Raw genomic sequence first — 12,905 nt, forward strand, 5'->3', positions numbered from 1 at the left:
CCTGGGTAGCTGGGATTACAGGCACCCACCACCACGCCCAGCTAATTTTTGTATTTTTAGTAGAGATGGGATTTCACCATGTTGGCCAGGCTGGTCTCGAACTCCTGAACTCAGGTGATCCACCCGCCTTGGCTTTTCAAAGTGCTGGGATTACAGGCATGAGCCACCACTCCAGACTTCTAAAGAGTCTCCCTTTGTTGCCCAGGCTGGTCTTGAACTCTGGGCTCAAGTGATCCTCCCACCTCAGCTTCCCAAAGTGCTGGGATTACAGACGTGAGCCGCTGTGGCTGGCCTCCTAATAAAGTTTTGTTTGGTTTTGGTTTTGGTTTTTTGAGAGAGAGTCTCTCTCTGTCACCCAGGCTAGAGTGCACTGGCACAATCTCAGCTCACTGCAAACTCTGCCTCCCGGGTTCAAGCAATTCACTTGCCTCAGCCTTCTGAGTAGCTGGGATTACAGGCGCATGCCACCATACCTGGCTAATTTTGTGTGTTTTTAGTAGAGATGGGGTTTCACCATGTTGGCCAGGCTGGTCTCAAACCCCTGACCTCAGACGATCTGCCCGCTTTGGCCTCCCAAAGTGCTGGGATTACGGTTGTGAACCACCGTGCAGGGCATCTTTTTTCTTTTTAGTATAATATCTTTAGGATAAACTTTCAGAAGTGACGTTACTGATTCAGAAGTTTTTTTGTTTTTTTTTTTTTTGAGACGGAGTCTCGCTCTGTCACCCAGGCTGGAGTGTAGTGGCTGATCTCAGCTCACTACAAGCTCCACCTCCCGGGTTCACGCCATTCTCCTGTCTCAGCCTCCCGAGTAGCTGGGACTACAAACGCCCGCCACCTCGCCCGGCTAGTTTTTTGTATTTTTTAGTAGAGACGGGGTTTCACCGTGTTAGCCAGGATGGTCTTGATCTCCTGACCTCGTGATCCACCGTCTCGGCCTCCCAAAGTGCTGGGATTACAGGCTTGAGCCACCGCACCCGGCCTGATTCAGAAGTTTTTAGTTTTTTTTATGGCTCTAAAAGTGCCAGATGCCTTTTGAAAGAGACAAGTTTCAGTTTGTATAAATTACTTGAGACAGCTGGGCGCAATGGCTCTCACCTGTAATCCCACCACTTTGGGAGGCTGAGGTGGGCAGATCATTTGAGGTCAGGAATTTGAGACCAGCCTGGCCAACATGGTGAAACCCCATCTCTACTTAAAATAAAAAATTAGCCGGACGTAATAACTCATGCCCGTAATCCCAGCTACTCAGGAGGCTGAGTCAGGAGAATTGCTTGAGGCAGAGTTCGAAGTGAGCCGAGATCATGCCAGTGCATGCCAGCCTGGGTGACAGAATGAGACTCTCTCTCAAAAAAACAAAAACAAACAAAAAAACTTTATTAGGAGGCCGAGCACAGTGGCTCATGACTGTAATGAGCACTTTGGGAGGCTGAGATGGGAGGCTCATTTGAGCCCAGAGTTCAAGACCAGCCTGGGCAACATAGGGAGACTCTGTCTCTAGAAAATAAAGAAGAAGCTGGGCACGATGGCTCATGCCTGTAATCCCAGCACTTTGGGAGGCCAAGGTGGGCAGATCACCTGAGTTCAGAGTTTGAGACTAGCCTGGCTAATATGGCAAAACCCCATCTCTACTAAAAATATAAAAATTAGCTGGGCATGGTGGTACATGCCTGTAATCCCAGCTACCTGGGAGGCTGAGCCAGGAGAGTCACTGAAACCTGGGTGGTGGAGGCTGCAGTGAGCCGAGATCCCACTACTGCACTCCAGCCTGGGTGACAGAGAGAGACTCTGTCTCAAAAAAAAAGGGAGAAAGAAAGTAAGAAAAACCCGGGTGTGGTGGTACATGCCCATAGTTCCAGCTACTAGGCAGGCTGAGGTGGGAGGATCACTTGAGCCCAGGAGTTGGAGACTGCAGTGAGCTAGAATCCTGTCACTGCACTCTAGCCTGGGTGACAAAGCAAGACCCTGTCTCAAAAGATAAAACATAAAAATAAACTTTATCAAGTATCTGTCTTTTAAGGATTTGGGATAGAGACTTCCCTCTGTCAGTTTGAATTTTAAAATGAGAAGGCATTAATCGATGCTATGGAAAATAGTAAAACTGGTATTTTAATGTTTATTAGGTATACATTTATAATCTTAAATTTTAAGATCTTCTTACACATTAGAATTTTAAAAATCACTTGTATTTTGCTTAATCTTCATTTAGCTGATAAAATATATTAAATTTTCCTAAATGTTGTATACCATTTGCTAACTTAACATCACAAATTTTTATTGTTTAGATTTTTTTTTTTAGGTACCTCAAACTGCTGGCTAGGCACACTTACAAACCTATCAAAGGAAATCTTCCTAAGCACTTAGATATTGTTTATAAAACCAGCTAAGTCTAAACTTACTGATTTAATCAATTAGATTCCCTTCTGTGCTTAAATGCAGATGACAGTTTAATTTTTATGAATCTAATACGTCAGAGTCTTTTCAACTCTTCGAAACACTAAAGACAAGCAGAATTAACCCATGATAAAATGTATTACCACACATACCTTAACCTGTCATGTTAATTTATCACAATAGTATTAATAATACAAGTTTGACTCACTTTTAAATTATATCTATACTTTAAAAAGGATTTTTTTAAGGTTGCACAGTCACTTAAGCAATTAAAGGCTGCAGAGTGTTGTGGCTGGTTTAGGATACAGATTACATAATTGTTTACTCCTTGATTTGATGTAAAATAGAATTAATTATAATATGAATATAGTGAGCACATAATTGCATTTTTTGCTATTTTTGTTTTGTTTTGTTTTGTTTTTAAGATAGAGTCTCGCACTGTCGCCCAGGCTGGAGTGGTACAATGGCGTGATCTCGGCTCACTGCAATCTCCACCTCCTGGGTTCATGCCATTCTCCTGCCTCAGCCTCCTGAGTAGCTGGGATTACAGGTGCACACCACCACACCTGGCTGATATTTTGTATTTTTAGTAGAGATGGGGTTTCACTATGTTGGCCAGAGTGGTCTCGAACTCCTGACCTCATGATCCACCTGCCTTGGCCTCCCAGAGTGCTGGGGATTACAGGCATAAGCCACCGCGCCCTGCCCTTTGCTGTTTTATTATTGGAAATTATTTTATTGTCACTGTTGAATATCAGTGTGTACTCATGGCTTCTCATAGAAATTATTTTTTCATTTTTATGTATACTTGTCTTTTTTCTTTTTCAGTGCTGAATTGTCCAACGTGGACAGTGGAAGCCCCTTTAAACTGATCCTCTGTTTGATTCCCGCCACCCCAGGCATATTTATGAATATTGTGCTTTCTGGCAACAATAAGCTGATCCAGGCTCTTCGCTCCAGAAATGCAGTCCCCTGCCTGCCAAGGAGTCCTGGGGTTTTTTTAGTGGAGAATAGCATTAGAAGGTCAATTCTGATCTTAAGGTTATCAGTAATGGATAATGTGACACAGCTGCTTTGACCACTGTAATAACAGATTAAAAAAATTTTTTTAAAGACTATGACTTTATAGTGATGTTTCTAATTTAACTGTATGGAATATTAAAATATTTTAAATCAATGTTTTTATCATAGTAATATATAAATTTACAGGTCAACTAGTAATTTAAGGTCTATAACAAAAACAGTGGTCTCTAAGGAAAAAAAAACACAAAAATCAAGTGGTCCCTGCCCCATAATAAAGGGAACTACTTTGAACATTTTAATCCATTTTTTGTAATACTTAACTCCGCGTGTCTGAATAATATGCCTTGATTTTTCCATTTTAGACAGCCATTGGCTGTCTGCTGTGAAATATCTCTTATATCAGACCCCCTTTAACACAGTGAGACATATACTCTTCCCCTTTCATTTTCTACATGTGCTTTTGGCACAGTTTGTGATCACACATTCAGAAGTTTGACATACCTGTGCAGCCTGTCTGTGTGACTTAGAACTTTTGTTCCTCTTCAAGAAGGGATGGGGAACCTTGACAAGAATCATCTCCTTGTCTCTGCTGCTTCCTCCCTAACTGCGGTAAAGGAGCAGAAAGGGGACAGAGACAGCAAGTCCTGAAATATGTTAGGCAGTCCTCACTGCACGGCTTCCACTAGAATCGTGTGTGGACTGGTTTAGCTGGTCCTATGAGATTTTTCTTCTTTTCCTTTCTTTTATTTTTTTGACTTTTATTCTCAAGGGAGGTGACCTATGAGTTTTTTTTAACTCTATCCTTTCTTATTCTAAACTCTAATTGTATTTAATTTGTATATTTTTTGGGTTTTTGTTTTTGTTTGTTGTTGTTGAGACAGAGTCTCGCTCTGTCACCAGGCTGGAGTGCAGTGGTGTGATCTCTGCTCACTGCAACCTCCACTTCCTGGCTTCAAGCAATTCTGCCTCAGCCTCCCGAGTAGCTGGGACTACAGGCACAGGCCATCACGCCCAGCTAATTTTTGTATTTTTGGTAGAAACGGAGTTTCACCACGTTGGCCAGGATGGTCTCGATCTCTTTGCCTGGTGATCCGCCATCCTTGGCCTCCCAAAGTGTTGGGATTACAGGCGTGAGCCACCGCGTCAAGCCTTTTTCTTTGTTTCGTTGTACTTAATTTATAGAAGGCAGATTATCCTTAAGGTTCGCTTAGGTATCCATGTTTGTGACATCCCTGCCTTGATGATCTGTTATTTTCTTGTGAACTTAATTATGGGACTTTTTTATTTTTCAAATAATTGGTAGAACTTGTTACTCATACAACCCCATCATCATTTCACTGAGTTACTTTTTTGTTGTTTTTATAATTTTTTTTTTTTTATATATTAACCACACTTGTCAGTTTGGGAAAATAATTATTGTATACAAATGGAAAGTATTTGGAAATCACTCTTTAGTCTGATGTTTACCTTTTTTTTTTTTTTGCAGATATATTTTTGCCATCATGGATCAGTTTGGAGATATATTAGAAGGTGAAGTCGACCATTCTTTCTTTGACAGTGACTTTGAAGAAGGAAAGAAATGTGAAACTAACTCAGTTTTTGACAAGCAAAATGATGACCTGAAGGAAAGAACAGATAAAGATACAAAAAATGTGAACTCGAACACTGGAATGCAAACAACAGAAAATTATCTTACTGAGAAGGGAAATGAAAGAAACCTGAAACTTCCCCCAGAACACCCTGTAGAGAACGATGTTACACAAACTGTAAGTTCTTTCTCATTGCCAGCCTCTTCAAGATCAAAAAAATTGTGTGATGTTACAACAGGACTTAAAATACATGTGTCCATTCCAAGTAGAATTCCCAAAATTGTAAAAGAAGGTGAAGATGATTACTACACAGATGGAGAGGAAAGCAGTGATGATGGGAAGAAATACCATGCCAAGTCCAAGTCCACCAAACCATCTACCAACGTTAAAAAAAGCGTAAGGAAAAAGTATTGCAAAGTTAGCTCCTCTTCCTCCTCCTCTTTATCTTCCTCATCTTCAAGTTCAAGCACAGATTGTTTAGATGCAGGGTCTGATAGCCATCTATCTGATTCATCTCCATCATCCAAGAAACATGTATCTGGTGTAACCCTCCTGTCACCAAAACAGAAGTATAAATCAGAAATAAAATCGACAGAAACACAGCCTTCAAGTATGACACCAAAATGTGGCCACTACCCTGAGGAGTCTGAAGATACTGTGACCGACGTAAGTCCCTTATCAACTCCAGACATTAGCCCTCTTCAGTCTTTTGAACTGGGCATAGCAAATGATCAAAAAGTGAAAGTTGAAAAGCAAGAAAATGTGAGCCAAGAAATATATGAAGATGTTGAGGATTTGAAAAATAATTCAAAATATTTGAAATCAGCCAAAAAAGGGAAAGAAAAACATGAGCCTGGTCTGTCCTCAAAGTCGTCTTCAGTGTTAGACTCCAGTTTGGAGCACAGACATAAACAAAAAGTCTTACATGACACAATGGATCTGAACCATCTTTTGAAAGGTAATTTTCTTTTCCTCTTAAAGTATGTGTATTTACATATGGAGCATAAATATTAAATGCTATGAATTTGCATTGATTGTTCTAGTAGATTTTTTTTTTTTTTTTTTTTTTTGAGACGGAGTCTCGCTCTGTCGCCCAGGCTGGAGTGCAGTGGCCGGATCTCAGCTCACTGCAAGCTCCGCCTCCCGGGTTTAGCCATTCTCCTGCCTCAGCCTCCCGAGTAGCTGGGATTACAGGCGCCTGCCACTTCGCCCGGCTAGTTTTTTGTATTTTTTAGTAGAGACGGGGTTTCACCGTGTTAGCCAGGATGGTCTCGATCTCCTGACCTCGTGATCCGCCAGTCTCGGCCTCCCAAAGTGCTGGGATTACAGGCTTGAGACACCGCGCCCGGCCGATATTTTTTATTGCTGGGAATAATTGATAGTAACTTTACTAAATACTGTATTTTACCATAAAAATATCTGGAATATCATTTGTATTATTTGGTATAGTAGTTTGTATTTGTATAATACATATTTTATTTTAGTGCCTTACAAACTCACAATGCCTAAAGAAAACAGGTGGATAAGATAAATGAGAGAAGGGGAGCTAGATGTTTTTCTGCTTGCGATAGAGACACAGGCATGTTTCGCTTTCTTCTGCACGACAGGCAGCAGCGCTCAGGCTAACACCCGATGTGGTGTCCTCATATCAGGGACAGCGGCAAGAATGCTGGCAAATGAGAGAACTCAGAGCAAACTAAAGAGGACTCTTTAGACTTTTAAGTTAGAGGCTAAAGAGCATTACTTACAAATAATTACCAAATTGATGAAAAACATTAAGTTGCTTTAAGATATGAGGTATTTTTGAACTAGAATAGTCTTTTTGCTTTGTTTCTGTATCAATTTATTATTATTTATATTTAGTTTGAAAGTAACAATTTTCCAGTTCAAATAAAAGCAATTTCAAAGTTTTATCTTTGGACTAGTTAATAGAACTAATAACACTGGGTAGGTTTTAGGTCAGTTGATGATAAAGTTTTTAAATTGTAAATAGAATTCTCTTCCTTTGTTTGAAATGTTAAAGTCTGGCCAGGCGCCGTGGCTCAAGCCTGTAATCCCAGCACTTTGGGAGGCCGAGACGGGCGGATCACAAGGTCAGGAGATCGAGACCATCCTGGCTAACATGGCGAAACCCCGTCTCTACTAAAAACACACAAAAAAAAAATTAGCCGGGCGAGGTGGCGGCGCCTGTGGTCCCAGCTACTCGGGAGGCCGAGGCAGGAGAATGGCGGGAACCCGGGAGGCGGAGCTTGCAGTGAGCTGAGATCTGGCCACTGCACTCCAGCCTGGGCGACAGAGCGAGACTCCGTCTCAAAAAAAAAAAAGAAAAAAAAAGAAATGTTAAAGTCTTTAGCTAGATAAATTACATATGGTAGCAATGTAAGGGCATAAATACCTTGTTAGTAGAACACGGTCAAATTGACAAAGTGTATTTAGGAGCAGTTCACACTTGATGTTCCCTCTTTTGTAGGTTTTGTTTTTTGTTTTTGAGACAAGGTCTTTGTCGTCCAGGCTGGGGTGAAGTCACATGACCACAGCTCACTGCAGCCTTGACCTCCTGGGCTTAAGTAATCCTCCTGCCTCAGCTTCCTGAGTACCTAGGACCACAGTCATGCCCCACCACACCTGGCTAATATTTTTTATTTTTGTAGAGATGAGGTTTTACTATGTTGCACAGGCTGCCTCGAACTCCTGGCCTCAAGCAAACCTCCTACCACAGCCTCCCAAAGGGCTGGGGTTATGGTGCATGCCACTGCATCTGGCACTTTTGTAGGCATTTTTTCCCCCTTTCTCTGATTGTACCTGTTGATTGTTTAGAGTCTCTGAAAAATCACACTCTTAGTGTTGGCCATCACCATCTAGTGGCTAAGCCTCCATCCCATAAATCTTTCCTAATAAACGCTTATTCAGCCTCTTAGAACTTTCAGCATTAAAGAGTTTTCTATTCATGCCCTCAATTCCTCCCAAAAGAACTAAAGTGATCTTTTACAAAGTAAATTAAAAAAAAAAAAAAAAGGAAATCGGTCCTACTAGTTTCCACTCTTCAGTGACTTACTCTTATATTAAAATAATACCTGGCCAGGAGCGGTGGCTCACACCTATAATCCCAGCACCTTTGGAGGTGGAGGTGGGCAGATCACTTGAGGTCAGGAGTTTGGGAGCAGCCTGGCCAACATGGCAAAACCCCATCTCTACAAATAATACAAAAAATTAGCCGAGCGTGGTGGCACACGCCTGTATTCTCAGGTACTCGGGAGGCTGAGGCATGAGAATTGCTTGAGCCTGGGAGGTGGAGGTTGCAGTAAGCTAAGATTGCACCACTGCACTCCAGCCTGGATGACAGAGCAAGACTCCCATCTCAAAAAAAAAAAAAAAATGTATCTACGTGTGTATATATATATGAAGCCAGGCATAGCGGCACATGCCTATAATCCCAGCTACTTTGAAGGCTGAGGCCAGAGCCAGAGGGTCCCTTGAGTCCCACCTAGGCAACACAGTGAAACCCATATATTATTATTAAAATAATAATAATATCAGCCGGGCATGGTGCTCATGCCTGTAATCCCAGCACTTTGGGAGGCTGAGGCAGGCAGATCATGAGGTAAAGAAATCGAAACCATCCTGGCCAACCTGGTGAAACCCCGTCTCTACTAAAAATACAAAAATTAGCCAGGCGTGGTGGCGGGTGCCTATAGTCCCAGCTACTCAGGGGGCTGAGGCAGGAGAATAGCTTGAACCTGGGAGGCGGAGATTGCAGTGAGCAGAGATCGTGCCACTGCACTGCACTAAGATCGTGTTGCACTCCAGCCTGGCAACAGAGCGAGACTCCGTCTCAAAAAAATGATAATAATATCTAAATTCCTTATTGTTGCCTAACAGACTCTCATCCCAGGCAGTGCATTAATATCACCTAGAGAACTCTTAAAACAAATACTGACGCCCAGGCTCTACCCACAGGGATTCCGATGCATTTGGTCTAGTATGCTGTTAAGATTGATGAGAACCGTTGCTCTACGTTGTATGGATATTGCTGGCCTTTTGGACCTGATGTCATATTACTGTGCTCCAGTCACACTTGCTGTTGCTGCTACTGTTGTAAGGACACTCCAGGTTTTTTCCCAGTGGTGGGGCACTTGCATTGCCGCGGCCCTTTTTCTTTGCACAGGGCTCTGCTTCTACCTGTTTCTCAAGTCTCTCAGTTTATACACCACTGCCTCACAGAGCCTTTTTCTAGGCATCTATCTTTGGGAGCTTTTACACACCTCTCTGTGTCGCAAAAGCGTGTTTCCCTCCATCGAGATAGTTACCGGACCCTGAAATTAGTGTAGTTTGTTTGCTCGTGTGTCCCATTGGAGTGAACGAAGGCAGGATCTTATTTCTTGTTGGAATTCCCAAATACAGGCACATAGTAGACAGTATTTGTGGACTGAAGGGACTGTCAGGAAGCAGCTTCTGTTGCTCAGCTCTGCTGGTTAGGAAATGTATTTCGTATGTTTCGGGGAAATTTGCTTTTGTAACAGTTGCCCATTCCTGTTAAATTTGCCATCTGAAATACATAGAAAAAGTCTGCATCCTTCTGCATTACAATCTTTAAGAAGTTTGATGAATATTCTCCCCTGGGTAAAATCTCTAATTTTTAATCAAGCCATCTGGGGTAACAATTTTCACTTTTTTCTTCTAATTCTTATGGCCACTTCCCAGTCTGTGTGTTCATTAATTAAGCTAGAGCATACGATTCGCTAGGTGGATGCTTCATTGGGTTGATAGACAGCAGGCTGCAGCTGTCTCCTGCTGCTCTGGATTTCCAGCACCAACCTCAAGTGTGCTAACACAACTTTTAAACATTTTGATCGTAGGACCCTTTTACATTCGGAAAAGTTATTGAGGATTCTGAAGAGCTTTTGTTTATATAGGCTATAGCTTATATCCATAAATATTTACCATATTAGAAATTAAACATTTTAAAAATAGTTGTTTAATAGTAGTAATAAACTCATTATATAGTTGCCATATAATGTAAGTAACATATGTCATGAAAAAGCTGTATGTCCAAAAAATCAGTGATTTTTGCTAATCACTAGTGTCTGGTTTAATAGAACATAGCTGGATTCTCAAATCACCTTCTGCTTATAATCTATTATAATCTATATATCATTGGCTGAAGGATATATAGAAAATCTGGCATATACAAAATGTGGTTCAGAAATGAAGGAGTATTTTAATAACCTTTTCCGTTAATTGTGGATTTTTTTTTAATACCACAAGTCGTATTTTCTGTTTCCTTTTTTTTTTTTTTTTTTTTTTTGAGACAGTCTCACTCTGTCGCCCAGGCTGCAGTGCAGTGGTGCGAGCTCGGCTCACTGCAACCTCTGCCTCCCAGGTTGAAGCGATTCTCCCGCCTCAGCCTCCCGAGTAGCTGGGATTACAGCTGCCCTCCACCACACCCGGGTAATTTTTGTATTTTTAGTAGAGATGGGGTTTCACCATGTTGGTCAGGCTGGTCTGGAACTCCTGACCTCAGGTGATCTGCCTGCCTTGGCCTCTCAAAGTGCTGGGATTACATGTGTAAGCCACCTCGCCCAGCTCACAAGCAGTAGTTTCTTAGATGTTGCAATGTGAAATCTGAAATTAATCTCAATTAACTTTTAATTGTGAATTTCAGAGTCTGTTACATTAAAACATATTGATATTTCTCTTTTTTTTTTTTTACTATTATACTTTAAGTTCTAGGGTACATGTGCATAATGTGCAGGTTTGTTACATATGTATACTTGTGCTGTGTTGGTGTGCTGCACCCATCAACTCATCATTTACATCAGGTATAACTCCCAATGCAATCCCTCCCCCCTCCCCCCTCCCCATGATAGGCCCCAGTGTGTGATGTTCCCCTTCCCGAGTCCAAGTGATCTCATTGTTCAGTTCCCACCTATGAGTGAGAACATGCAGTGTTTGGTTTTCTGTTCTTGCGATAGTTTGCTGAGAATGATGGTTTCCAACTGCATCCATGTCCCTACAAAGGACACAAACTCATCCTTTTTTATGGCTGCATAGTATTCCATGGTGTATATGTGCCACATTTTCTTAATCCAATCTGTCACTGATGGACACTTGGGTTGATTCCAAGTCTTTGCTATTGTGAATAGTGCTGCAATGAACATATGTGTGCATGTGTCTTTATAGCAGCATGATTTATAATCCTTTGGGTATATACCCAGTAATGGGATGGCTGGGTCATATGGTACTTGTAGTTCTAGATCCTTGAGGAATTGCCATACTGTTTTCCATAATGGTTGAACTAGTTTACAATCCCACCAACAGTGTAAAAGTGTTCCTATTTCTCCACATCCTCTCCAGCACCTGTTGTTTCCTGACTTTTTAATGATTGCCATTCTAACTGGTGTGAGATGGTATCTCATTGTGGTTTTGATTTGCATTTCTCTGATGGCCAGTGATGACGAACATTTTTTCATGTGTCTGTTGGCTGTATGCATGTCTTCTTTTGAGAAATGTCTGTTCATATCCTTTGCCCACTTTTTGATGGGGTTGTTTGTTTTTTTCTTGTAAATTTGTTTGAGTTCTTTGTAGGTTCTGGATATTAGCCCTTTGTCAGATGGGTAGATTGCAAAAATTTTCTCCCATTCTGTAGGTTGCCTGTTCACTCTGATGGTAGTTTCTTTTGCTGTGCAGAAGCTCTTTAGTTTAATTAGATCCCATTTGTCAATTTTGGCTTTTGTTGCCGTTGCTTTTGGTGTTTTAGACATGAAGTCCTTGGCCATGCCTATGTCCTGAATGGTATTACCTAGGTTTTCTTCTAGGGTTTTTATGGTATTAAGTCTAACATTTAAGTCTCTAATCCATCTTGAATTAATTTTCGTATAAGGAGTAAGGAAAGGATCCAGTTTCAGCTTTCTACTTATGGCTAGCCAATTTTTCCAGCACCATTTATTAAATAGGGAATCCTTTCCCCATTTCTTGTTTTTGTCAGGTTTGTCAAAGATCAGATGGCTGTAGATGTGTGGTATTATTTCTGAGGACTGTGTTCTGTTCCATTGGTCTAACATATTGATATTTCTTGATTGAGTTTTAATGTATATTTTACTTATGCATGGTTTTGTAATGTGACATATTGGGTATTTGAAAAATATTGTTTCACTGAGCTTACAGATGTTGGCAGGCCAGGCACAGTGGCTATGCCTGTCATCCCAGCACTTTGGGAGGCAGAGGTAGGCAGATCACTTGGGCCCAGGAGTTTGAGACCAGCCTGAGCAACATGATGAAACCCTGTCTCTACAAAAAATACAAAAATTACCTAGGCATGGTGGTGTATGATTCTGTAGTCTCAGCTACTGGGGGAGGTTGAGATAGGAGGATCACTTGAGCCAGAGAGTTGGAGGTTGCAGTGAACTGAGATCATGCTACTCCATTCCAATCTAGGAGACAGAGCAAGACACTGTCTCAAAAAAAAAAAAAAGTTGGTAAATTTCAGAATACATTATATAGAAATCATAGTTGTTCATATCACTACCAGCCTCATCAGAAAGCTCTTGAGAAGCTGTCAAACTCATGGTGGCAGATACAAGTTTACCTAAAATACTATTTTTTGCTAAAAAGCTCAAATTTTATTATTGGTAACAAATACTGTCAACTGTTTTCCTCGAAGTGATAGAGTTGTTCTTTTTTTTTTTTTTTTTTTTTTGAGACGGAGTCTTGCTCTGTCACCCAGGCTGGAGTGCAGTGGCCGGATCTCAGCTCACTGCAAGCTCCTCCTCTCGGGTTCACGCCATTCTCCTGCCTCAGCCTCCCGAGTAGCTGGGACTACAGGCACCCGCCACTTCGCCCGGCTAGTTTTTTGTATTTTTTAGTAGAGACGGGGTTTCACCGTGTTAGCCAGGATGGTCT

At 41.5% G+C, this 12,905-nt stretch overlaps 1 protein-coding gene across 4 annotated transcripts in view; it reads left to right on the forward strand.

Moving 5' to 3' along the window:
- The window catches only part of LOC105466569 (cilia and flagella associated protein 97), a 48,280-nt gene that overhangs the window by 10,294 nt on the left and 25,081 nt on the right, over nt 1-12,905 (forward strand). For all 4 annotated transcript variants that reach the window (XM_071092752.1, XM_011715606.2, XM_011715608.3 and 1 more), the window contains exon 2: nt 4,904-5,964. In XM_071092752.1, the coding sequence (XP_070948853.1) occupies nt 4,920-5,964 (1,045 nt within the window). In that variant the 5' untranslated portion in view covers nt 4,904-4,919. The remainder of the gene's footprint in view (nt 1-4,903; nt 5,965-12,905) is intronic.

This window comes from Macaca nemestrina, chromosome 3, assembly GCF_043159975.1.
Source record: "Macaca nemestrina isolate mMacNem1 chromosome 3, mMacNem.hap1, whole genome shotgun sequence".
Classification (NCBI taxonomy): domain Eukaryota; kingdom Metazoa; phylum Chordata; class Mammalia; order Primates; family Cercopithecidae; genus Macaca; species Macaca nemestrina.